The sequence below is a fragment of the Durio zibethinus genome, chromosome 25, assembly GCF_047325235.1.
Source record: "Durio zibethinus cultivar Kanyao isolate XHJ-2024 chromosome 25, ASM4732523v1, whole genome shotgun sequence".
In the NCBI taxonomy this organism is placed as follows: domain Eukaryota; kingdom Viridiplantae; phylum Streptophyta; class Magnoliopsida; order Malvales; family Malvaceae; genus Durio; species Durio zibethinus.
This window is the reverse complement of record NC_143186.1, coordinates 656,057-683,999: the sequence shown is the minus strand read 5'-3', so window position 1 is coordinate 683,999 and position 27,943 is coordinate 656,057. Positions and strand designations below refer to the sequence as shown.

The window sequence follows — 27,943 nt, the reverse complement described above, 5'->3', positions numbered from 1 at the left end:
AGAAGAGAAAAAAATGAAAAAAGAATTGGATACATACCTTTAGAACTTGTTTAAAACACAAAGAAGCATAGGCCATCTTGTAATTCAAAAAAAATTCAAAACATATAAAGAAGAAACCATCCATTCAAAAATATGAATAATTTATAAAAAAAATTAATACTTACCTTTTCATAACAACTATATAAAAAAAGTGGCAACCTATCAAGTTGCACCTATAGAACATGGTAAGCTTATCTTTTTTACTTTTTGCACTTTTGCTCATGTAGAAATTAATCAAAAAAATGTTGATATAAATTTTCTTTTCAGAATGAGTGAAATATATAGACATAAGTTTTTTAGTATAAACTTTGGTTTCTTTCTAGTAGATTTTTCAAGGAATAAGTCTTATGGTGTTAGACTTGATAGTGAGTTTGGAAGTTATAATTGATCTACTATGGTCGATGGGTTTAAAGAGTGTATAAGTATAAGAGATTCATGTGATAATTCGATTGTTTATGTGATAAGAATGATAAAAATTTATATCAATTAATATAAAATGAGTTACATGTGTTGTACCATTATAGAAAAATATGAAACTTTAAACTTAATAAAATATAAAAATAAGTTTAATAATTTTTTTTAAATTTTAATAAATATATATCGTCAACTTAAACTTTAAATTAATTAATTTTTTTTATATTCTTAAAGTAAATTCTTTTAAAAGGCTTAGTCCGATGAAACCAAATATAACATGGATCCATTAGATTTAACTCTTAATATATTTTTCATTTTAACTGTAACTTTTTATTAGGATATTATTTTTTTATACTTTACTTTCTATTATTATGATATATTTTTATACTACATATCCTTTTTTTATAATAAGAAATAAAATTTTAACAACAAGAAATAAAGTGATCTCTAGAATTTCTATAAATCGAAAAGAATTTTCAAAAGTTCACTTGTAATAAAAGTTGAGTTTTTCACAACCAAAAAATTTTTTTTTATATCAACAATTATATATTGCAACAAACTTTAATCTTAATAGGCTTCTTTGAGGAAATGAGATGATCTAGCTTTATCATGTCTATCCAAAAATGAATAGATTTGATAAATACTAATAACTCTTTAATGAAGTATTAGAAAGGAAAAATCCTTTAGATAATGAACTATTGGTTCTAAGCCATCTCTAATGATGAATTAACAATTCGAAGTGCTTTTATTATGTATTCTTAATAAACCAATGTTTGTATATAGATGTATGAGGATATGTTTGAAAAGTAAAAAGCCCTTATAACATCTCTTCATTTGCAAAGAATTCTTGGTGTGAAGATATAGAGATAAAAGGTTAATTTTTGTATAGGAAAAACATTGGACCTGCAAGGTCCTAAATGAATTGGCTTATTAAAAAAAAACCTTGTTCTTTAAAAGATCTATGTCATGCCCATTATTGCATGATTCCATTATATAAGAACTTTGAATCTCTTTGTTATTTAACAAATTCTACAATGAAGCACAACTCCTTATGCATTATCTTAACTAGTATAAAAGCTCATGTTGCATTATGAGAGTTATCAATAAATTAAGAGCTGTAATTTGTACATAATAGTAATCAATATAAGATTGTAGCAACTTAAGTTTCAAAGAGTGTTAATCCAAAAAATGAGACAAACTAAAGAACACATCATCACAAATCCCTTTAAGAATTGAGTATTAAAGTGCAATTTTATGGTTTATGCATATCTTGCCTTAATATACATTTACAAACTTGACAAAGTAGAGCAAATAATACAAAAAAAATCAATTGTATATTCAATTTAATGATAGAATGTGACACAATTTTTGCCAATTATGTTTCAGTCTTTTCAAAAGCTTTATGCATGGCAATAGACACATATATAAACAAATGAATCTTTCCTTCAAGAACTTTTTGCATGGCAGTAGAGCTACATATATAAACACAAATTTAGAAAATCACATATATAAAATAGCACCTAAAATCCAACATATTGTTTCCACTTTTCAATAGAGTCAAATTTAAAAACCACATACACCCTGTCAACTATAATTTCAATAGAGTAGAAAAGCAATAAAAACCTCAAAAATCCAACTTCCAAAATTTTGTTTAATTCAAAATTCTTTAACATTTTAATAAATGTTAGAATTTTATATCTTGTACAACAACAACTACTGTTATTACAAACCTTAAAGAATCATATACACACCATAGCACCCATTAAAATAATTTAATTTTTGTAACCATTATAAGTGGTATAAATTCTTTTACCACATTCAGAAGAATTCACGGATAAGATATCAACAAATTATTCTCACTTCCAAGCACATAAGAACATAAGAAACAATATAGTGTTAAGTGATAGGCCAAATATGGTATTTAAATACTAATGACCTCTAATTCATTCTGCATTCAAAAGAGAAAAAGAAAAAAAATTGAAAAAACTATACGTCAATTTCTAATCATTTCATTAAAAGAGGCCACCAATTTTAAATTTAGAAGCGAAATAACTCTATTTCATATGAATTCATAAAATTCAACTATTTATACGAAAATCAATTAAATACAAACTAATTGAAAACTAACCACAAAACAACCTAAATTTAAAGTTTAAACAAAACTGAAAAGGAGAAAAAATAGAAAACATAAAAAACATACCTTTTTAGTTAATCAATCCCACTGTCACTTTTTAATTAAACAAAGAGACAATAAAAGCAACAACTCCACCATTTTACTATATAATCGAAAGGATAGACATCATATAACTGAACCGAATAAAGATACTTAAAAATGGATATTAAAAAAAAGAAAAAAAAATGCCAAATACCAAAATTTCTAGCATTTAAAAATCATAACCCAAATTTTCTTCCAACCAAAGAAAATTAATAGATTATCAACGATGAATTATAACATTGGAAAAGACATATCTAAAACACAAAATATGAAACCCACATAGACAAACTATATTTCCATAAAAATCAAGGAATGTATTTTTCACACTGGAAACACGTTCTAATTTTTTTTTGTCGTATCTCTTTCACAAATATACAAATGCCATTTAATAGCATGACAAACACCATTCAATTGCTATACCAATTTAGTTGAAATTGATGATATGGCAAACAATATCTATTAAGATGCTAAAAAAATGCTAATAAACTTAATTTTAATCTTATGTACAAATAGATGAAGAAATAAAACTCAAATAATTATTAAAAGCACAAATAGAAGAAAGAAAAAAAAAGAGAGTACACCTAAAAAGAGAAAAAATGGATGTAGGAAAAGAAACTAAAAAAGGGAAAAAACAAAAAAGAGGGAAGTAGCTTTCAACAAAAGATAATCTCAATTTTAAATAATTTTTTTTTCAAAATCACCTTTAATTTTTCTTAGACATTGATGATTTATCTATATAACATTGTGTTGGGATAGTTTTTATTGATAGTTATAAATTGTCCAACTTGGTTATATTATTTTTGTATATAATTATAATTTGATTTGTCAACAGGGTTGAAAAAAATTAGTCATAGTTGTACAAGAACAAATCTAATTTGAAAATCTTAAAAAGAAATTAAATTTCATTTGAATTCATCATATCTCCGATTAAGAGGTTTTAGTTTTTGTTTGTCCCATGCGTTGCATTTGAATAGCATTTTAATAATATAGTTGAAAGCCCCCAATTGCACGATCCCTCTAATTGATTACTGGAAAAAAGATTTAGTAGATTTGATAATTTATATGTTCATGTTATATAAAATATTACACAAAAACTGAATGTCACAATTCATGTAGACACAAAACTATGAAATAATTTTTTTGGTTTTATTACATCTTTTTATGATATTTGTTAAAATTTTAAATCATATCATTTTTATATCTTTTTGTATTATTTTTGTGTCAAGTCACCATATTAGATTTAAAATTATCAGATATGATTTAGTGACTTATTGGATTTTATAGTAGTTGATTACCTGTATATGACGATTGAGTAAAAAGCTCTTTTCATTTTGTAAAAAATGAGTTTCAAAAATAATTTTTGTATTTTTTATGTTTATTTGGCAAAAAATTGATTGATCAAAGAAAAATTAAACCATTTTTAAAAAGATAAAAGATTATCTTTCTTTTTTACAAAAGGAGATAACTTTTGGAAAAAAATATCTATGGTAAGGTTACTTACCAAGCTTGTAAGCACAATTTTACTTGAGCTGTACCTTGAACATGTTTTTTTAGCTCAGTTAAATTTGGTTCAACATAAAATATTATTATATTAATATAAAATTTTTATTTAATTTTAATTAAAAAAATTAGATATTAAAAGTCTTCTAATGTTTTAATTTTAAATATTTGTATAATTATACCCAAATCTAACTTTTTAAGTTTGGACTTAATTTGACATTGTAAGAAATATTGTTATATTAAGAAATAATAATTTTATATAATTTCAATTATTTTTTAAATATTACAATATTAATATTAAGAGTCTTCTAATATTTTAATTTTAAATATATTTTGTATATTATTAAATATAACTAATTTTATTATTTCAATAATAAATAGTATTATATTATTATTTTAGTAATAAATAGTAATTATTTATTATAAATAATATTTTCATCATTTTAATACTTAATATTATTTGATATAATAATAATAATATTATTGTAATAATATGAATTTTTAATAATTTCTTAATACCTTTCAATTTAAAATATATTATTTTATATTTTATTGATAAATATATTTATATTACTATTTATATAATAACTATAAATATTTTAATATTATTATATTAATAAAGACATATTTTAAAAAGAATAATATTATTTTAAATATTTGAAAATATTAATAAAAAATAAAAATAATAATTATTTTCTATGTTATTATCAATTCGTGTTAATATATATTATCAATTGCTTTTATAAAAAATCCCTTAATATATTATTATCATTTTTATTAATTTAAAATATTTATTAATAAAATTATTATTTAAAAAATTAATTTTAGTAATTTTTGATAATTTATGAATTTCATGAATGTTAAATAAATAAAATTTTTTTATGTCATATAATTTTAATTTAATATATTTAATAATTATTTTTATTATATTATATTTTAATTTTACGATTACAGTAATTAATTTTATTATTATTATTATTATTTTTAATTTCATTACAATTATTTTTACTGCTTATTCAAATAAAAAAATATTGCATTTATAAATTTTTATCGTAATACTATAATTATTTAATCATAATTTAAAATTATTAGCGTTGTATACTTATAAGTGTGATGAATTTTATAATTTTAAATTTATAATCGATTAATTGTTTTACAATTATTGTAGGTGTCCGCCCAAATGAACCCTCAGCAGGACACTGTTTTGGAGTTCAGCCAATTACCGCCCTAACCTAATCCTATCTCAGTCTGACAGACTGGTGAATTATTATTAACTAGTGCTTCTGCTTTGATGATCTGATCTTCTTCTCTTAGAAAAGAAAACTCTGGGTGTTTGGTTTTACAATTGTAGCTGAAAAATGAGGGTAGCTGGATCGCCGTTTTGCAAGATTGTCACCTCACATCTGCCTCGCATGCACCACCCCTCTGCCTTTCGCCTGGTCTTCTCTTCTCCCAAATCCAAATGCATTTCCCTTTTCTTTTTCAAAACAAATCTTTTCATTTTTTTGGTTACATCTTATTGTTTTGCATCAGATGAGTATTGCTGGCGGGCTTAAAAATTCCCCCATATTCCGAAGCCTGGGTCTAATCGGAGGGAAATGGATTGGCGCCCACGATGGCAACACTCTTCAGGTTCCTTATCACAACTTTCAGCTTTCTTTTGGTGTTTGTTTCCATGCTTTACTTAAATCTGTTTAGGGTGTGATTGCAGGTTAACAATCCTTCAACTGGGGAAATTATAGCAAATGTTCCCTTCATGGGTGGACGGGAGACAAATGACGCTATTTCTTCTGCATATGATGCTTTTAATTGTATCAAACAAACACTTCCATTCCCTCTTCACTTCTCTCACTTATTTGCTGTCATTTGGTTTGGGTTTTTTTTTTTAAACTTCTTATTGTCACATGATATTGAAGAATCAATATGATTTACATAGCATGCCTCTGCTATTTTTTCCTACTAAGTTAATCTGTTCTAGTTGTTAAGCAATGACATCTCTCTCCACTGCAGTTTGGGTGTCACCGGAAATGATTATATACTTCTTGGCTTGAGAATTCATCACTTCTTGTTCCTTTATAGTCACTCATTGGATTATGTGCTTATGACATTGTTCCTTTATAGTCAATCGTTGTTTTGATGGATGTTACCTTTTACCTTAAATAACAGAATGTGTTATATCAGTTGGGCCTTACTTTGATGCTTAGATGTAAATTTTGTATGTGTAGATGTTATTATGCATACTCTTGGACTGAGGTTGTTATTGGTTGCTAGCTTTGACATATGGAGATTCAAAGTTTACATGAGTTTCAAATCTAGTTTAACTGATGATCCTCATTTCTTTTTTTTGGTCATAGCTTGGAGTAAAATCACTGCTGCTGAGAGGAGCAAATATCTTAGAAATTGGTATTACCTTTGTCCTATTATCTCTTTATATGATGCATTTGTATTGAAATTTGAAATGATCACCCATTTGAAAATAACCATGTTGTTTGACACTATTTAAACTTGATAATTGATTTGTGATTATAGCTGAAGGACACTCAAAATTTGAAATACATTTTTTCTTACAATAAAAGATGTCTATTTTTTTTTTTTTTTGTAGCAAAGTTTGGGAGGACAATCTTCTGCTTTTAAATCAAAATGGTCCTGACTGGCAGGATATATTGTAGCATGGAATTTAAATTCGTATCTTATTTGAATGGCTAATATCCATAATTTTGTCCTTTGGTTAGACTGAACTAATCATGCTCCATGTATGACTTGCTTAATTAAATATTGATTGTGGGTTTTTTGTTATCAAATATATCTTTTTTCTTGTGCATGTATTTAAAAGGTATGATCTTATAATGTCCCACAAGGAAGAGCTTGGGCAGCTAATAACCCTAGAGCAAGGAAAACCTTTAAAAGAAGCACTGGGTGAGGTATCCATTTGAAACTTTATTGTTATGAAATTTAAGCAGCTGGCTTTGACTGTTACTCGTTCATTGGCTGTCAATTCTGATGCTAAGACTCAAATTATAGGTTAGTTATGGGGCCAGTTTTATTGAATTCTTTGCGGAGGAGGCCAAGCGGGTCTATGGGGATATAATTCCAGCTACTCTAGCTGATCGTCGTTTGTTTGTTCTAAAGCAGGTGAGGATAATTTGTCTTGTTTAAGTACTGTATAACTGCCATTTGGCCACTTGCAAATTATTTCTTTCTATATGTAAATGTTGATTAATCATAAAAATTTTAAATAATTTCCTCTTATTTTTGATTCCATATTGTCTTCTAATTGTAATCTGATATGTTGACCATAAGTTAAGGGGAAAAACTTCTTGATATGACTCATAAGAATGTTGGTTTACTTTGTGCATTATTGTATCTGTACAAGGAAAATATAAACGATGTCTCTTTTGTATTGAAAAGAAAAAAAACCTGCATATAAGAAAGAAAAACATGAGCTAAAAATATCAGAGAAGATAACTTCCTCTATCCAAAAATTCCTCTACAACCATGAAAGTAGTTTGACTTCTAAAAGTTTGTGTAGCATTTGGTGTCATATGAGAATGTCTTGGATGATCCTTTTGGAAGAATAAACTTGTGCATTTAAAATCTCTAAATCAGTCAACCACAAAAATATCTCTCAATAATCAGAAGGATGAGTTACACTTTTAGCTCCTGTGCATTCAACAGAACCCGAACGCTACCTGCTAAGCTTGGGGTGGTATCTTAATTCTGCCCAAGCCATGAGGGAAAGGCACCTTACCCTCATGATAGTCATGTAGTAAATAGACAATTGTTCAAAATACTAACATTCTGCAGAGGAACACATTATGAATAAAACAGATCTCTCATTCACTGGCTTTCTGATCATAGACATGATGCAATCATCCTATTTATGCAAGACCTTCCAGTATCCAAAAGTTAGAGGAGTTTAAGGAGTAATTCTCAGCAATAAATTTGATAGGTAAATGGAGGTGGAATCCACAGATGAGAATGACTTTCCTGCTGTTTTAGTGACTGTCCCTTTAACCATTGCTGTTATTAAGCTGGCTTGTAGTGCCATTGCACTAGAATCAGTTGTATATTGAGTTGTTTTAGTTACAAGGGTTTTGACAAAGCTTTAATACACCTCTTAGTGCATAGTGCTGACAGTTAGTGTGAGATTTCTTCTATTTTTACTTTCCAGCAGTATTGCCTTTCTTAATTTCTTTTTGGCAGCCTGTAGGTGTTGTTGGTGCAATTACACCCTGGAACTTTCCACTAGCAATGATCACGAGAAAGGTAGGTGCTATATATAGAATTTTCGGTTGTATTATTTTCACAGGGCTGCTGAAGAACTAAAATTTTCCTTTTCATTGCTGTATCAGGTTGGCCCTGCACTTGCTTGTGGTTGTACAGTGGTTGTAAAACCTTCTGAACTTACTCCCCTCACAGCTTTAGCAGCCGCTGAACTTGCCCTTCAAGCTGGAATTCCACCGGTAATTCTTTATGCTTTTAATACTTTTTACTTGGTTTTATCATTCGTCAAGCTTGAATTGCAGTGTTTGCATGTGCTGGTAATTGGAAGCTTGTTCTAGAAATAGTAATTCAAAGCTTGTTCCTGAAACCAATTGCAATCATTACTTAATGACTGAAATATCTTAACTCTATTTACAAGTCGGAGATGTGATTGCAGAACATGGATAGTTACATACATACATGCATGAATGCATATTTACATACTACATACTATGTGTGAGGGTGTATACGTCTAGTGTGTTGTCATGATAATAGCATTGACTTTTGAAGCCAAGTTCTGACTTCTCATATCTTATTCATAATTTAAAATGTAAAGTGATATGGCATGATCCTGTATGCATAGGCAACCTACAGTTGAGGATACATGCACTTTTAGGGCATCTATTATTGGTTGTCTTCTTGCATTTAATTTTTTGTTGAAAGTAGGGATTCTTAATGACTTATTGATGTATATTAGAAAGAGAAAATAGAGATTTGAGAGAAATTTGGAGGAAAAGGTGTAGAAATGGAGGAAATTGGGAAAGAGAAAACTCGAGAGTATCAATAGTTGGGGACATCTCAAACTCGATAGTCTGAAATCTCAAGAATTCATCAGTTGGAATGTACCAACTCTGAAATAACATATGTATTTATAGCTTATCCCTAAACTGTAATAGAAATGCAAAATACCATATATAATCCTAATGCACTGATACTTAGAAACAAAGCAAAAGACTACAGATATGAAATAACTTAAATAATCTAAAAATCCTAAGTTTGTATAAAAACTACAATTAAGTTCATAAAATTAGAAGCTTACAAAATAAGATCTTAATTTCTAGCAATTCCTTTTCATGCTGTGTCACTTGTAAATTGCTGATTCATAACTGATTTGTAACTTTATATATAATTTAGAGTAATTACATCTAAGTCCTTGAGTTTGGATTGTAATTACATTCAAGGATATTAGTTTGGGAAATCTACATACCAGCCTATGGAAGCATAAGATTATAGTGGAGATTATAAAATGACCAGGGGTGAAGCCAGAAAATTTGTTTATGGGGTCAAAAAAAAATTCTGTGTTATATTCAATCAAAGTAATTTATTAAAAAAAATGTATATAAGATATGAAATTTAAATACCATGATATTATAATAAGATAACAATGCATAAAATTGTTTTAATGAATAAAAAATTAATTTCAAATGTTATAATTCATATTTCATATAGAAATAAAAGATTAATAAAAAAAATTAAAGTCTGAACATAAAAGGAAAAAAAGTCAATATCTAACTATCAACTTAAAAAGACAGATAATTATATCTTTTAAAACCTTTAAAGAATTATGGTAACTTAAAAGAAAAAAAATATAAGATAAGTTAAATGTGCAATTAATTTTACATAAAGAGTTAATGATTTAATTTTCTTGAATTGTTTTTTCTATTATTAACATAGAAAGAAATCCATTGGAATAATGATTAATATTTGTGCTTATTTGATTGATTGAAAATAAAAACTCCTAATTTAAGGAATTAAAAGCTCAAGTATAATAATTCTTATGTAAAAAATTATACAAAATTAAGTTAATAATGTGATTTAAAACAAAAAAAGTTAACAAATTTGTTGTATTAATTCACAAATTTTAAAGGGAGGGCCAAATTAGATTTTTTTTTTTGGGGGGGGGGGAATGCATAATTTTCCCTTTCTTTTAATTGAGAAACCATGGCTTATGTGAGGATATTCAAAAGTTTGGGGGTGGGGGCAAGGCCCCTGCCAGCCCCCTAGCTTTGCCACTGAAAATGACTACCATGCCTTTAAGCATATTGTCTTAAAAATGAAAAAAAGAGAAGGAAATTAATAATAAGTGGAGGGCCAAATTATTAGTTTGGAAAGCATGGTCTATATGAGGATCTTCAACAGTAAAGGGGGGGCCAAGGTCCATGCCAGCAACCCCTAGCTTCATCCCTGCGACTATCAGACTATGTATTGGCATGACTAGAATTCTCTCTAAATAGTAACACAATGGAAGAGGGGCAAATTAGTCAATACTCAGCCTGGTATTTGGCATAAAAGCTTTTTCAGTGTGTGAAAACTGAATGTATATTGAAAAACTGCTTATTATGAATTATACAAGAATCTTAGGTTTATATACAACTAACTAGGGGTTAAACTAGGAAACTAAATCTTCCTTAATTCTAGGGATACAAATACTTAATTCTAGAGATACAAATATAAATATACAGATTACAAGATTACAACCAGCTGTAAATAATTGTTTTCCCACACTCTCCCTCAAGCTGGTGAATAGGTGTTTTCCATTCTCAGCTTGGAAATAATTCCTTGAAATGTTGCACTGCTGAGACCTTTAGTCAACACATCTGCAAGTTGACCCTTGGTTGATACATAAGGTGTACAAATCAACCCACTGTCTAGTTTCTCCTTTATGAAATGCCGGTCTACTTCAATGTGTTTTGTTCTGTAATGTTGTACAGGATTGTGTGCAATACTTATTGCAGACTTGTTATCACAGTAGAGTCTCATTGGTCCATCCCACTTGATCTTCAAGTCTTCTAAGATAATCTTTAACCATAGTAGTTCACAAATTCCTTGAGCCATTGCTCTGAAGTCTGCTTCAGCACTTGATCTTGCCATCACATTCTGTTTTTTACTCCTCCAAGTCACAAGATTACCACCTAAGAAAGTACAGTAGCTTGAGGTGGATCTTCTATCAGTTACTGAACCTACATAATCAGCATCTGTATATGCTTCTAGAATTAACCCTGAATTTCTTTTGAATAAGATACCTCTCCCAGGATTAGCCTTCAAATAGTGCAATATACGGTAGACAGCCTGTAGGTGCACTGCTTTAGGACTATGCATAAATTGACTTACCACACTCACAACATATGCTATATCAGGTCTAGTATGTGAGAGATAAATGAGTCTTCCAACTAATCTTTGGTACATCTCTCTATTTACAGCAGCATCTTCATTAGCTTCTCCAATTTTATGATTAGGATCTATAGGGGTATTTGCAGGTTTACATGCAAGCTTCCCAGTTTCCTTCAGAAGATCCATCACATATTTCTGTTGTGAGATAAAAATACCATGCCGTGAGTGAGCTACTTCAATTCCTAGGAAGTACTTCAATCTCCCTAGCTCTTTTATCTCAAATTCTCTAGCCAAAAACTGTTTTAGAGATTCTCTCTCTTTTTCATCATCTCCAGTTACAATTATATCATCAACATACACTAATAGAACTGTGACTCTCCCTGAATCAGAGTGCTTGATAAATAATGTGTGATCCCCTTGACTCTGTTTATATCCCATTGCTAGTATCACTTTGGCAAATCTCCCGAACCAAGCTCTAGGAGACTGTTTAAGGCTATATAAAGCCTTTTTTAACCTGCATACTTTGTTTGCTTCTAGATGACCTCCAAATCCTGGTGGAACCTTCATATATATTTCTTCTTCCAAATCACCATGTAAAAAAACATTCTTTACATCAAATTGTTGAAGCTTCCAATTGTAATTTGCAGCTAATGATAACAAAATCCTAACTGTATTCATCTTGGCAACTGGAGCAAAGGTTTCCTAGTAATCCACTCCATAGGTCTGAGTGTAGCCCTTAGCTACTAACCTGGCTTTATACCTTTCAACAGTACCATCTGCCTTGTATTTTATAGTGAAAACCCATTTACACCTCACTGGATTTTTTCCTTTAGGCAACTCTACCAGTTCCCATGTTTGATTTTTCTCTAAGGCCTCCATTTCTATTTTCATGGCTTGCCTCCATTTCTCACTGGATAATGCTTCGGATAATGTAGTTGGAACAGAAATAGTGTTTAGGCTCACAAGAAAATTTTTGTGGGATGGTGAGAATTTTTCAAATGACACAAAATTAGATATTGGGTATAGTGGATGCTTGGTACATTCTCTGGTTCCTTTCCTAATGGCAATAGGCAAATCATAATCACTAGTTATAGTTTTAGGAGATTCATGCTCATTTTGAGAAACAGAGTAAAAAACTGTAGTTACCTCATTTCCAAAGTTAGGATCAGGTTCTTGGACTGGCACTGGTTCAGAATCAAGAACAATATTATCCTTTGTCACATCTTCCGTATTTGGAATGGGTTCAGACTCAAATTCAATGTTTGACTTGGGCTCAGTAGAAACAGGTTTCGACTCATAAGAATTAATGGGTGTAAATGTTGAAGAAGGGGGCAAATCAAGCAAAAAGAAGTCTTTATCCTTATCTTCCATGAATGAAGTCTCCCCCTGAAGATAAGGTTGAGTAAAAAATTGTTTATTTTCTTCAAAAGTGACATCTGCAGACACAAAATTTTTTGGTAGGAGGATGATAGCACTTATATCCTTTTTGAGTTGAAGAATACCCCACAAAAATACACTTAATCGCTCTTGGATCCAACTTTCCCCTGTTATGACTGTGAACATGAACAAATGATGTACAACCAAATATCCTAGGTGTGAGATTGTTTGTGGTATTGAGATTGGGATAAAATTGTGAGAGTAGTTCCATAGGAGTTTTAAATCCCAAAACTCTTAAAGGTAACCTATTTATAATGTGTGTGGTAGTGAGAACAACTTCCCCCCAATAAGATTTAGGTACATTTGCTTGAAAAAGAAAGGCTCTGGTTGTGGCTTATAAATGGCTGTTTTTTCTCTCTGCCACTCCATTCTGCTGTGGAGTATTAACACAAGATGACTCATGGATAATCCTCTCTTTTTGGAAATAGGTGGATAGACTCTGGTTGAAGTAGTCTTTTGCATTATCAGACCTAAATCTCTTGATTTTTACTCCAAATTGATTTTGGAAGCTTAAAAACATATTATTCACATCTGATTTGGATTTAAGTAAAAAAACCCAAGAGACCCTAGTGCAATCATCTATGAATGAAACAAACCATCTCGCACCAGAAATATTAAGAATTGTAGAGGGACCCCAAATGTCACTATGAATCAAGTAAAAAGGAGTAGAACTTCTTTTGTTATTGATTGGAAAAGACACGTCTATGTTTTGCAAATTCGCAAATATCACAATGAAAATCTTCAACATTTAATTCTTTGAACAAAGAAGGAAACATGTTTCTCAAGGTTCCAAAAGAAGGATGTCCAAGACGAAAATGATAAAGCCAGATTTTGTCTTTATTGGAAGATTTTTCAGAAAGAAATGACAAAGGTAAACTATTTTTGATACTACTTGTGTTATTTGATGTCTCAAGATAGTATAGTCCATCCTTCTCCTTAGCAAGTCCAATCATCTCCCCCGAACTTTGGTCCTGAAATTCACAATAAGAGGGATAAAAAGTTACTTTGCAATTCATATCTCTGGTAAGTTTTGGTATAGATATCAGATTAGTAGACAATCCAGGAACATGAAGAACATTTTTGAGAACAAACGAGAGATTAACTTGAACATCTCCTAATCCTGCCACTGTGGTAAGTGAACCATCAGCAACAATAATTTTCTTATTACTAGGACACAGGTTATATGTACTAAACTTTTGTGGGGAATGTGTCATGTGGTCTGTGGCTCCTGAGTCAATGACCCAAGAACTCGTAATAGGCTTAGCCGAGACATTTAATCCATGAGAACCGGCAGCTTTACCTGAACTAGAAACTTTACCCAAAGAACATACCATAGTAGGCTTTTCAAGGATTTTCAATAAGTTTCTCAGCTTTTCAATCTCTTCCCTGTTGAACTCTCCTTGTTTCTGAGACATCTGTAGTACTTTAGTGATTTTCCCAGGTAACATTTTCTCAAATTGGGTGGTAGTGATATCTTTCTTTGAAAGGGTTTGACAATGAAGGCCTAAACAGGATTCGGCAATGAAGGCCTAAAAAAAATCAGCAATGAAGGCTGAAAATTTTGCTTCCCAAGAAGAGCCTAAAGCTCTGATACCATGTGGAAACTGAATGTATATTGAAAAACTGCTTATTATGAATTATACAAGAATCTTAGGTTTATATACAACTAACTAGGGGTTAAACTAGGAAACTAAATCTTCCTTAATTCTAGGGATACAAATACTTAATTCTAGAGATACAAATATAAATATACAGATTACAAGATTACAACCAGCTGTAAATAAGTGTTTTCCCACACAGTGCATGAGCAAGTAAATGATATTTTGTTAATACTGGTCCTAATCCTTGTGATATTGATGAAACAATATAATTTTCTTGTTGATTACATGCACTTGCTGATTTGCTATTATTTCCAGAACAGCGTTGGTGTTCCAGCTGCATTTTGTTTCTTGTCGTTCATGTTGCTTCATTTGTTTCTTATGTATTTTTAACTTTCAATCTTGCAGGGTGTTCTGAATGTGGTTATGGGGAATGCTCCTGATATTGGTGATGCTTTACTTGCAAGTCCACAGGTCTTCTACCCTCAATATGAAGCTCAGTCATTTTGTCACAAGGACATCATTATTGATTTCCTTCTAGAAATATATGGGTGCATAATTGACAGAATGTTATATATTCCTGCTTTTTATCACTTATCCAGGTAAGAAAGATAACATTTACAGGCTCGACAGCAGTTGGGAAGAAGTTGATGGCAGGTGCTGCTGGGACTGTTAAAAGGGTATGGCTACTCTATGAAATGGATATATACACCAAACCTGTGTGGTTTTGAAAATTATCATGCAGTTGACTGCCTCTATTCTGAATCCTTCTAGTTATCGCTTGAACTTGGTGGCAATGCCCCATGCATTGTCTTTGATGATGCAGACTTGGATGTGGCTGTTAAAGGAGCGGTAAGTTTATACTTTAGAGTAGCTTTGATATATGTTGACATCAATTGTATTCCCCTCAAACCTAGATATTTCCCAAGTTCCCACTTGTTGTGTGGCTGCAGTTCTGGATATGATGGTAATTACATTATTTTGTAGTATCACTTTATTTCTCGTTTTAAGCGTATGACTTGTTTGTTTCTCTTTCCCCTTAAAAATACCTAGATATCTGTTGGCTGTTTCCTTTTTACTTTCCTATCTTTCTTTCCTTCATTCATTGTCTTGTGTGGTTGTTATTGTTATGAATAGTTTTTGCCTTTTCATAGCATGTGCTACCTTTTTTCTTCCCCCCTCCCTTGTCTAAAGCTGATGGAATTTTGATAGTTTATAGGATCAAACTAGTTATCCATATAAACACTTTTAGGGTGCATTTGGGGGGGGATTTCATCTGCAGAGAGACTTAAAATTCTAAGATATAATTACTTTGTTTGGAAAAATAAAAATTGGAATTGTCAAAATTCTTGGAATTTGAATGAGGAATTTTGAAGGTCTCAAATTCTCTTTTCAAATTCCAGCTAAGGAGGTGGAATTTGTAAAATTCCTTGGTTTTGTAGTAAGTCAACATTTACAATGTTTATTTTTTTTTACGCAACTTTTGTTTTCTTTAATTTTAACTATACAAACTCATTATAAAATTTATTTTTTAAAATTTTTTTCATATTGTTAGTAATATTTACAAATTTTTACAAATTTAATGACATCTATATTGCATATATGTTTTTTGTATTTTGTATTTTCTATCTCTAATATGATTATTTTCTTGTATAATATTTTTTATCTCATCAAATTCCAATATTTAAAGTATCTTTCTAAAAAATAATTATCCAAATAATACAATTACAAATTCTATTATTTTGAATTGATGCATTTCAAAATGCTTGCCTTTTAAAATTCTTCAAAATTTCACATCCAAATGCATCCTTAGTTCCTTAATTTTCCCAGGGTTGTTTTGGAACTTTTCATAGCAGTATTGATCCTATGTAAAGGTGGCAAAATCTGACCTGAACCCAAAAGCCTCTTGGAATTCAACCTGGTTCCAGTTGGATTGACTCAAAGGGTCAATGACCAAAATAAAAATGATATGAACTCAAATTGACCCAAGCCTGATAGGGCCTGAATTCAAAATGATCCAAAATTGAAACCTATATCACCTGAAACTGAAGTAACCTGAACCCAAGACTGACCCCATCAGAAGCCCATAATTACCTGAATTTCATAACCTGAGATGACTGCAAATGAAAGAAACAATGACACTCTAGCTGGTTTAAAAGCTAACAAGTTTTGTTCAAGTTACTGGATGCACGAAAATTGGCTGTAAATATGCATTCTGCTTTCCTGTCCTCTGGTATCTTTCGTTTGATTCTTAACCAAAGTATGTATTATCTTTGTTGTATCTTTAACAATACCATGCAATTTGCAGCTGGCAGCAAAATTTCGTAATAGTGGACAGACATGTGTTTGTGCAAACAGAGTAATTGTGCAAGAAGGTATGGATGTAAATGTATTCAACGGAAATCTGTAAGCAATTCATTTGATTTTAGTACTAGTGTGAGTATCCGTGCTTTGCTACGGAAGTTGTTAAATACATAAAGAAAGAAGAAAAACATTTAGTACTGAAGTAGAAATTCATGCATGATATAATAGTAGTAATTAAAGTGTACGTAAGGATAACATCTTTAAAAAACCTAAGGTTAAAGTTCAGAATACATAAGGAGCAAAGTTTAGAATTGAAAATATAAAGAGCCAAAATTGATGGATCCATCTAAGCTACTGAGGCTAGCCATCCTTGCTATCGAAAGTCATGAGCCTTGATTTTAGGTGGCTCTACCAATTAAAAAAAATGCAATTATCATCAAACAACTTAGTTTTATCAAAAATCAAAATATTATGCCAAAAAAAAAACAAGAAGCAAAGGACAACAAATAAACCAAAGCAAGTGATGTAAGCCTTATGGGATAAACAAGGTCTAAATGATATATAAATATTGAAGCACACATATTCCATCAATACCCTTTGATTTCAATATTTAAATTGATGTATGAAAGATAAAGATCTATCATTATAGAAATTCTTTTCAATTTTCTTCTACAACTAAAGTAAACTCCTTTAACATAAATAAACTATCCAAAAGAATGGATTTGATGTGAACCAACAAGCAATGGGTAGTGGGCTAAATCAACTCCTTTCCCTTTATTAGTCAATAATAATATTCTAGTGAAACAATGCTATTGCTGCCTAAGTTTTTTTTCCCCAAAAAATGCCACTAGCCTAGACAAATAAGTTGTCATCAATGCCCATATATCTGATAAAGTAATAATAGGTAGTTCTGTCTCTCTATTTTAGCATTATAAATTATTAGTCCAAACAAACTTTCATCAAAGTTAATATGATAAGGTAGTAATAGGTAATTCTATTCCTTTTGTTGTTGGGATTAACTAATTTTAAATCTTCGGAACTTGTATCTACCATGAAAACATTTATACTTTTATATGAAAATCTTCAATTTTTTGGTGATGAAAATCTGCACTTTATTAGTGATTAATGCTCAACTAGAATGCATGATTCTTAGATACAAAACATTCTGAGTTAAATTAAAAGGAAAAAAGGCCATAAAAACCAATTTAAAGTCAGAAACCACCAAGCAAATGTGTAATCCAACTTAAACATAAAATAGATCAGCAAAATTCTTTGCTGCTTTAGTTCTAAATAAATAAAGAAAATGAAACAAAACTTTCAAAACTATATTTCTGAATTTAACTAAATGAACCTTGTGATAAATATAGTAAAGGATGAATCTTACATGAAATTACTTGTTTGCAACCTAACCTTGTAAAAGGTCTGAACTCCTTAAGCTTTTAGATGATAAATTCTTTTCTTCGAGGTCTTGGTATAGACTTTCAGTTATGTGGACAAAAAAGACATCAAGGTTTTGTAAAGTCCTAAAAATCTGAAGTAAATATGATTTAGCAATAAACTTCCACAACATGGGGAGTGCTACATCAAATTCTCTAATAAACATCATCTTAAGAGTTATCTTCTTTTTGTGATATTCTAGGTGCAAATACAATTTCATGGAGTAATATTAATTTGAAAAGAAATCAATGTTGTCAATTATCTTCAACTTGAAACTGAAAGGGTTAGATTTTCTACCGTGGCTAAAAATGAACATTAGATAAGTGCCCCTCCAGAGTTTCCAAGATAGAGAATCATCAATTTCTGTCCCTGCAAAATAAAGCAAGTACCATCTTAAAATTGAATGCAAAATGGTATAACATAGAGTGCAAATAATTTTACTCCTATAAGAAATCTTGATGTTTGAATTGCATTACTTTTCAGTCATATGTTCATAATTTTTTATCGAATATGATATTTAGTTGTTACTATTTGACTTATTTGTAGAAAAAACAACAATCAAAGGTATTTAAATTTCTTAATCATGTAGGATAATGACAGCCTAGAAACCCAACAGGGGAAACCAGTTCACTCGATGAAGCAGGATACCTAGCAAAAAACTCTGCTTAACTGAAGCTTCGTCAAGAAAGCTTGAAAATTATGTCTCAATAAACGAAATGCATTGAAAAGAATACCATTTAAAGTGATCTAACTAAGAAATGAAGAAGAAAATAACCCACTAGAGCCATGGCTTAACCGAAGAACGTTGGCACCCCCATTTTAGATATGGAAACAGAAAACAAAGGAAATTCGATTGAAAAAACTGAATCATTTTAACAGAAGTTTCAAATTTAAATATTAAATTTCTTAATCGAACTATAAATATGGTGAAATTTATAAATTTCATGTAAATCAATTGACCTCAATAAAGATCCTCTAAGCACTAGCGTTCCTTACAGGGGAATGGGATGACAAGCAGATGGCAAGTGGCCAATTTGATGACAGGGGAAGATCTGGCCCCTGCCTTCCCTTTCTCACCATTCTGTTGACTTTCTAAGACATAAACAAAAATACCAAGTCTATTAAAAGATCTCAAAATAAAAAAAAAAAAAAATTTAAACAAGAAACATGCAAAATTAAATACCTTGTTGACAATGGAGGTGATGCATGGTGCCAATTAGGTGTCGGCTAGGGCCAGATCGCCTCTCCTCTAGCCTTGCTATAGTCATCTCCATTCGCTTCCCCCTTGTTTCTCTTTTCTCATTTCTCCTTTCCATCAATCTACCTGTAATGCCTCAAATACCCTATTCCATATTCCTATTTTTCTTTCAGTCCTCCTTTCTTCGCTTTTATAATTCTTATTGTCTTTTTTTATTTTTATTTTTCCTTTTTCTCTTCCTTGCAGCTTCCCTTTATGTAGTATAATGATGCTATTGATTAACCAGAGATTAATCTAAAAAAGAAAAGAAAGAAATAAACCAGAAGAGAAGAAGATTAAGACCAGAAAAGAGAGAATATGAGAGCAAGGAAATTGTGGTTTCTCATTCATGCAGAAAATGTGCATATACATGATAGTTATAATTCGTGAATTGCAATCCACAATACAAACAATTGTTATTTTAGTAACTATTATTCGTATAACCGACTAATCATTGGCTTGACAGCTTGCACCAAATAACTTCATTCTCAACTCCTTTTCATCATCTTTACTACTAGTTTCCTTTAGCCCCTTACTGGTATCCTTGTCAGCTTCTATCTTCATAACATTACCCCTCATTGAGAGCATCTTTGTCCCCAAGGATCTAAAAGTGGAAATTGAGATTAAAGTGGAAATTGAGATTTAAGGACTGAGAAATCCTCTCATGTAGCATTCTCTGGACCCAGATTAGACCACTTCACCAGTAGCTGAGTGACTGCCTTGTTATTTATCTTCACCATTCGCTTATCAAGCACAATAGTTGGATATACCAGTGGTTGCCATCCTTGCTCGCTTCAGGAGGGGTTAGACTAGGGACATCCTTTGTGCCGACATTTTTCTTAGGCTAACATGAAAAACAGGATGCAACTTTGAAAATTCTAGGAATTGCAACTTATAAGCTACTTTCCCATTCTTTGTAACTACAGGATAAGGACCATAATACCTTGATGAAAGCTTTAAATTTTTTCTTAACGCAAGAGAGGCCTGCTTGTAAGGCTTTAGTTTCAAATATACCATATCCCCACCTAAAACTCCCTTTCAGTCCTGTTTCTTGTAAGGCTTTAGTTTCAAATACACCATATCCCCACCTGAAACTCCCTTTTAGTCCTGTTTTTATTAGCATAAAACTTCATTCTATGTTGAGCTTTTCCCAACTGGTCAACCAGTAGTTTACTCATATTTTCTCGTTCTTTAAACAAGTCTTTCACAGTGGATACTCTTGCTTCATTACTGACATTCCAAAAAAACCTAGGAGGTGGATATCCGTATAAAGCTTGGAAGGGACTCATTTTTATGGCAGTATAATAGCTAGTGTTGTACCACCACTCAGCTAAAGGTAGCCATTGTAGCCATTGAATCCAAGTTTTTGACTTAAGGAAGCACATACATGTTAGGTATTGCTCAAGGAATTGGTTCAACCTCTTAGATTGGCCATTTGACTCTGGGTGATAGGCTATGCTGAACTGTAAAGAAGTACCTAATAGCTTCATCAATTCCTGCCACACAAAACTAGTGAAAAGCTTATCCCTATATGATATAATATTCTTTGGAGCTCCATGAAGTTTATGAATTTGATTTAAGTATGCCTTAGCCACATCTAAGGCAGTGTAAGGATGAGAAAGAGGCAAGAAATGTGCATGTTTGGTAAATTTGTCAATGATGACCATAATACAATTGAATTTGAGATTGAGGTAGTCCTTCCACAAAATCCATGGTGATCACTTCCCAAGTTTGTATAGGAATTGGAATCGGCTGTAGTAAACCAGGATAAGCAATATGCTCGCTTTTATTCCTTTGACACACATCACATTGTTGCACTTAATCTTGCACTTGCTTCATCATCTTAGGCCAATAAAAATAGAGTTTGAGTCTATAATAGGTTGCTTGGATTCTTGAATGACCTTCTTGGGGTGAATCATGAAGTAGTTGCAGTACTTGATTTGTCAACAGACTCTGACTTCCAATATAAATCCTGCCTTTTTACTGGAGTACTCCATTACTGAAAGAGTAGTCGGAATCACTTGTAGGATTTATAGTAAGAGCTGTGATATTCTCTTGAGCAGTGTATCTCTTTCATAACTTTGTTCCACTTTAGTTACCCATTTACGCATAAGAGTGGTTGAATGCCGAACATACAGCCTTCCTTCTTCTTGTCACCTTAGTAGAGCCTCTGCCACTATATTTGTTTTACCCTTCCTATATTGAATAGTGTAATTCAAACCCAACAACTTGGTAAGCCCTTTTGTCTGAATAGTGATAGTCAACTTTTGCTCTAAAAGATATTTTGAGGCCTCATGATCAATCTTGTTAACGAATGGTCCACCTTCAAGGCAGTGTCTCCTCTTAGAAACTGCCATCAAAATATCTAGATACTCCTGCTCATAGATGGAAAAATTAATGTGTTAAGGATCCAACGCCTTGCTCAAATAGGCAATGGGCTTTCCTTCGACAAAATTGCTCTTATACCTAAAGAACAAGCATCTGTTTCTAAGTAGAAGGGTTTCAAAAAATCTAGTAGTGCAAGTATGGGGCATTGCTCATTGCTTCTTTAAGTTGTTGAAATGCTGTTGTTGCTGCACTTGACCAATGGAATCCATCTTTTTTGAACATGTCTGTCAAGGGCTTATTTATCACTCTATATCCCTTAACAAATTTTCTGTAGCACCCAGTCAGTCCAGGGAACCCTTTTAGAGATTTCAAACATTTAGGAAGTGGCCAATTCATCATTGCTTCTACATTAGCAGAATCAGTTGCAACCTCATCTACTGAAATGATATGACCGAGATACTCATCCTTGAACTCGTAGTGTCCCTGATGAGTCTTGAAGGCTGTTGACTCTGATTTTCCAATATCTTGATCGTAAATCAATCTCAGAGAAGTACCTGATACCTTTCAATTCATCTAACATGTCTTCCATTACTGGAATTGGAAACTTGTCTTTAACTATCATTGCATTAAGTTGCTTATAGTCAATACATAGCCTCCATGTACCATCTTTTTTCCTTACCAATAGACAAGGTGAAGCAAATGGCCTCTTGCTAGTCTGAATAATAGAGGAAGACGACATTTCTGAAATCTATCTTTCCACGTTAGTTTTCTTGTGATGAGGAAGCCTATATGGCCTCAAATTTACAGGTTGAGACCCTTCCTTGAGGGGTATACTATGATCATGTGATTGAGCTGGTGGTAGTCCTGTTGGTTCCTCAAAGATGTTAGAATAAGCAGTGAGCAATTCTTGTAGCTCAAAAGGAGTCTTTTCTTCCATACAATCTACATTGATCATCCAAAGCTCTCCATTTATGTCTGGGTCCTTGCTAGATATTTTTTGCAATTTTTTACTAGTAATGAGCTTAATGCTTGGTGCTTTTTACTTCCTTTCAATGTCACTTGCTGACCCTTTTTCTGAAAAGTCATAGATAGCTCATTAAAATCGAACATCAAGGGACTATAACTTTTCATCCAATCAACCCCAAGAACTGTCACTACCCCCATTGGCAGTACTCTCAAATTATCTGAGAAAGCATGTCCTTGCATTAACCGGGTTAACTCCTTGCATCTGGCATTGTTGTATGATTCTCTCCATTAGCTACTATGGGAAAACACTTATTTACAACTGGTTGTAATCTTGTAATCTGTATATTTATATTTGTATCTCTAGAATTAAGTATTTGTATCCCTAAAATTAGGATAGACAATCCCTCAATTATAGGATTAGTTTTTTAGGAAGATTTAGTTTCCTAGTTTAACCCTTAGTTAGTTGTATATAAACCTAAGATTCTTGTATAATTCTCAATAAGCAGTTTTTCAACATACATTTAGTTTTCACACGGATTTATTTTTTAGTTTTTTCACATGATATCAGAGCTTTAGGCTTTTCTTGGAAGCAAAATTTTCAGCCTTCATTGCTGACTTTTTTAGGCCTTCATTGCCGAATCCTGTTTAGGCCTTCATTGTCAAACCCTTTCAAAGAAAGATATCACTACCACCCAATTTGAGGAAATGTTAACTGGAAAAATCACTGGAGTACTACAGATGTCTCAGAAACAAGGAGAGTTCGACAGGGAAGAAATTGAAAAGCTGAGAAACTTATTGAAAATTCTTGAAAAGGTATGTTCTTTGGGTAAGGTTTCTAGTTCAGGTAAAGCTTTCGGTTCTCATGGATTAAATGTCTCGATTAAGCCTATTACGAGTTCTTGGGTCATTGACTCAGGAGCCATAGACCACATGATACATTCCTCACAAAAGTTTAGTACGTATAACATGTGTCCTAGTAATAAGAAAATTATTGTTGCTGATGGTTCATTTACCACAGTGGCAGGATTAGGAGATGTTCAAGTTAATCCCTCGTTTGTTCTAAAAAATGTTCATGTTCTTGGATTGTCTACTAATCTGATATCTATACAAAAACTTACCAGAGATATGAATTGCAAAGTAACTTTTTATCCCTCTTATTGTGAATTTCAGGACCAGAGTTTGGGGAAGATGATTGGACTTGTTAAGGAAAAGGATGGACTATACTATCTTGAGAGATCAAATAACACAAGTAGTATAAAAAATAGTTTAACTTTGTCATTTCTTTCTGAAAAATCTTCCAATAAAGATAAAATCTGGCTTTATCATTTTCGTCTTGGACATCCTTTTTATGGAACCTTGAGAAATATGTTTCCTTCTTTGTTCAAAGGATTAAATGTCGAAGATTTTCATTGTGATGTTTGCGGCATAGACGTGTCTTTTCTAATTAGTAACAAAAGAAGTTTTACTCCCTTTTACTTGATTCATAGTGATATTTGGGGTCCTTCTACAATTCTTAATATTTTTGGTGCGAGATGGTTTGTTTCATTCATAGATGATTGTACCAAGGTTTCTTGGGTTTTTTTATTTAAATCCAAATCAGATGTGAATAGTGTGTTTTTAAGCTTCCAAAACATGATCCAAAATCAATTTGGAGTGAGAATAAAGAGATTTAGGTTTGATAATGCAAGAGATTACTTCAATCAGAGTCTATCTACCTATTTCCAAAAAGAGGGGATTATCCATGAGTCATCTTGTGTTAATACTCCACAGCAGAATGGAGTGGCAGAGAGGAAAAATAGTCATTTATTGGTCACAACCCGAGCCTTTCTTTTTCAAGCAAATGTACCTAAATTTTACTGAGGGGAAGCTGTTCTCACTGCCACACATATTATAAATAGGTTAACTTCAAGGGTTTTGGGATTTAAAATTCTTATGGAACTACTCTCACAATTTTATCCCAACCTCAATACCACAAACAATCTCACACCTAAGATATTTGGTTGTACATCATTTGTTCATGTTCACATTCATAACAGGGGAAAGTTGGATCCAAGAGCGATTAAGTGTATTTTTGTGGGGTATTCTTCAACTCAAAAAGGATATAAGTGCTATTATTCTCCTACCAAAAAATTTTATGTGTCTGCAGATGTCACTTTTGAAAAAAATAAATCATTTTTTACTCAACTTTATCTTCAGGGGAGACTTCATTCATGGAAGATAAGGATAAAGACTTCTTTTTGCTTGATTTGCTCCCTTCTTCAATATTTACACTCATTAATTCTTCTGAGTCGAAACTTGTTTTTGTTGAGTCCAAGTCAAAAACTGAATTTGAGTCTGAACCCATTCCAAATACGGAAGATGTGACAAAGGATAATATTGTTCTTGATTCTAAGAAGGAATTACAGGTGTACTCAAGAAGGAAAGTTTCAGATCCTGAACCAGTGCCAGTCCAAGAACCTGATCCTAACTCTGGAAATGAGGTAACTACAGTTTTTGACTCTGTTTCTCAAAATGAGCATGAATCTCCTAAAACTATAACTAGTGATTATGATCTGCTTATTGCCATTAGGAAAGGAACCAGAGAATGTACCAAGCATCCACTATACTCAATCTCTGATTTTGTGTCATTTGAAAAATTCTCACCATCCCATAAAAATTTTCTTGTGAGCCTAAACACTATTTCTGTTCCAACTAAATTATCCGAGGCATTATCTAGTGAGAAATGGAGGCAAGCCATGACAATAGAAATGGAGGCCTTAGAGAAAAATCAAACATGGGAATTGGTAGAGTTGCCTAAAGGAAAAAATTCAGTGGGGTGTAAATAGGTTTTCACTGTAAAATACAAGGCAGATGGTATTGTTGAAAGGTATAAAGCCAGGTTAGTGGGTAAGAGCTACACTCAAACCTATGGAGTGGATTACCAGGAAACTTTTGCTCCAGTTGCCAAGATGAATATAGTTAGGATTTTGTTATCATTGGCTGCAAATTACAATTGGCAGCTTCAACAATTTGATGTAAAGAATGTTTTTCTACATGGTGATTTGGAGGAAGAAATATATATGAAGGTTCCACTGGGATTTGGAGGTCATCTAGAAGCAAACAAAGTATGTAGGCTGAAAAAAGCTTTATATGGCCTTAAGCAGTCTCCTAGAGCTTGGTTCGGGAGATTTGCCAAAGTGATGCTAGCAATGGGATATAAATAGTATAAACAGAGTCAAGGAGATCACACATTGTTTATCAAGCACTCTGATTCAGGGAGAGTCACAGTTCTATTAGTGTATATCGATATAATTGTAACTGGAGATGATGAAAAAGGGAATCTCTAAAACAGTGTTTAGCTAGAGAATTTGAGATAAAAGAGCTAGGGAGATTGAAGTACTTCCTAGGAATTGAAGTAGCTCACTCACGGCATGGTATTTTCATCTCACAACAGAAATATGTGATGGATCTTCTGAAGGAAATTGGGAAGCTTACATGTAAACCTGCAAATACCCCTATAGATCTTAATCATAAAATTGGAGAAGCTAATGAAGAGGCTGCTGTAAATATAGAGATGTATCAAAGATTAGTTGGAAGACTCATTTGTCTCTCACATACTAGACTTGATATAGCATATGCTGTGAATGTGGTAAGTCAATTTATGCATAGTCCTAAAGAAGTGCACCTACAGGCTGTCTACCGTATATTGCACTATTTGAAGGCCAATCCTGGGAGAGGTATCTTATTCAAAAGAAATTCGAGGTTAGTTCTAGAAGCATATACATATGCTGATTATGCAGGTTCAGTAACTGATAAAAGATCCACCTCAGGCTATTGCACTTTCTTAGGTGGTAGTCTTGTGACTTGGAGGAGTAAAAACAGAATGTGGTGGCAAGATCAAGTGCTGAAGCAGAGTTTAGAGCAATGGCTCAAGGAATTTGTGAACTACTATGGTTAAAGATTATCCTAGAAGACTTGAAGATCAAGTGGGATGGACCAATGAGACTCTACTGTGATAACAAGTCTGCAATAAGCATTGCACACAATCCTGTGCAACATGATAGAACAAAACACATTGAAGTAGACCGGCATTTCATAAAGGAGAAACTAGACAGTGGGTTGATTTGTACATCTTATGTATCAACCAAGGGTCAACTTGCAGATGTGTTGACTAAAGGTCTCAGTAGTGCAGCATTTCAAGAAATTATTTCCAAGTGGGGAATGGAAAACACCTATTCATCAGCTTGAGGGGGAGTGTGGGAAAACACTTATTTACAGCTGGTTGTAATCTTGTAATCTGTATATTTATATTTGTATCTCTAGAATTAAGTATTTGTATCCCTAAAATTAGGATAGACAATCCCTCAATTATAGGATTAGTTTTTTGGGAAGATTTAGTTTCCTGGTTTAATCCCTAGTTAGTTGTATATAAACCTAAGATTCTTGTATAATTCTCAATAAGCAGTTTTTCAACATACATTCAGTTTCCACACTGACTTATTTCTTAGTTTTTCCACAGCTACTGTTATAGCTAAAGGATTAGTTTGCTCCAGCATTACTCCCTCTCGAGCCCACTTAGGAGTGACAAATCTATGAGTGCTGCCACTGTCGATGAGGATATAAAGTGATTTCCTTGTTATTGTTCCTTCAATCCTCAAGAGTGCTATGCCTAACACTACCCATAAGAGCATTGATGGAAATCTGTAAGTTTTCAAGATTGTCTTGTTCCTCAACTCCTTTTGGTTCTCCATTACCATCCTGCATGTTGTCCTCTTCCTCATTGGATTCATCAGCAGTAATGGCATTAAGTTGTTTTGTTCTACATACATGGCCTGGCATAAACTTCTCGCCAGACTTAAAACACAGATTTGTAGCCTTCTTTGCTCAATAAGCTGTTGTCTATTTGGTATGGAATTGGCTGGTGGTTTTGGTTTTGGTTGAGTATGAATAGGCTTAGGATAAGGGCCAATATTAGAGGTAAACATAGGTTTGGTGGCCTGCTTGTGTCTATTGTTTTCAAATTCAAGTGATAGTTCATGCAGTTTGTCTTGTCGGTAGGCAGCAGTAAGGGTTCCAGGTTCATTAGCCTTCAATCTAGGCTTGATATCATCCTTG

The 27,943-nt window shown here is 32.2% G+C and overlaps 1 protein-coding gene and 1 long non-coding RNA gene across 3 annotated transcripts in view; both read left to right on the top strand.

The window, feature by feature from the left end:
* Positions 1-5,332: 5,332 nt before the first annotated feature.
* LOC111276100 (succinate-semialdehyde dehydrogenase, mitochondrial-like) overlaps positions 5,333-27,943 on the top strand; it is a 30,391-nt gene continuing 7,780 nt past the window's right edge. For both annotated transcript variants that reach the window (XR_016333798.1, XM_022861912.2), the window contains exons 1-12: positions 5,333-5,607; positions 5,702-5,800; positions 5,880-5,979; positions 6,523-6,571; positions 7,002-7,089; positions 7,190-7,300; positions 8,372-8,434; positions 8,521-8,631; positions 14,986-15,051; positions 15,180-15,257; positions 15,352-15,429; positions 16,886-16,952. Coding sequence is in view for 1 of the 2 variants with exons in the window: in XM_022861912.2 (XP_022717647.2) it covers positions 5,527-5,607; positions 5,702-5,800; positions 5,880-5,979; positions 6,523-6,571; positions 7,002-7,089; positions 7,190-7,300; positions 8,372-8,434; positions 8,521-8,631; positions 14,986-15,051; positions 15,180-15,257; positions 15,352-15,429; positions 16,886-16,952 (991 nt within the window). In the remaining variant the exon portion in view is untranslated. The remainder of the gene's footprint in view (positions 5,608-5,701; positions 5,801-5,879; positions 5,980-6,522; positions 6,572-7,001; positions 7,090-7,189; positions 7,301-8,371; positions 8,435-8,520; positions 8,632-14,985; positions 15,052-15,179; positions 15,258-15,351; positions 15,430-16,885; positions 16,953-27,943) is intronic.
* On the top strand, positions 24,939-27,531 carry LOC149511427 (uncharacterized). The gene is made up of 2 exons (XR_016333799.1): positions 24,939-25,329; positions 27,348-27,531. It is a non-coding gene; the product is annotated as an uncharacterized LOC149511427 (long non-coding RNA).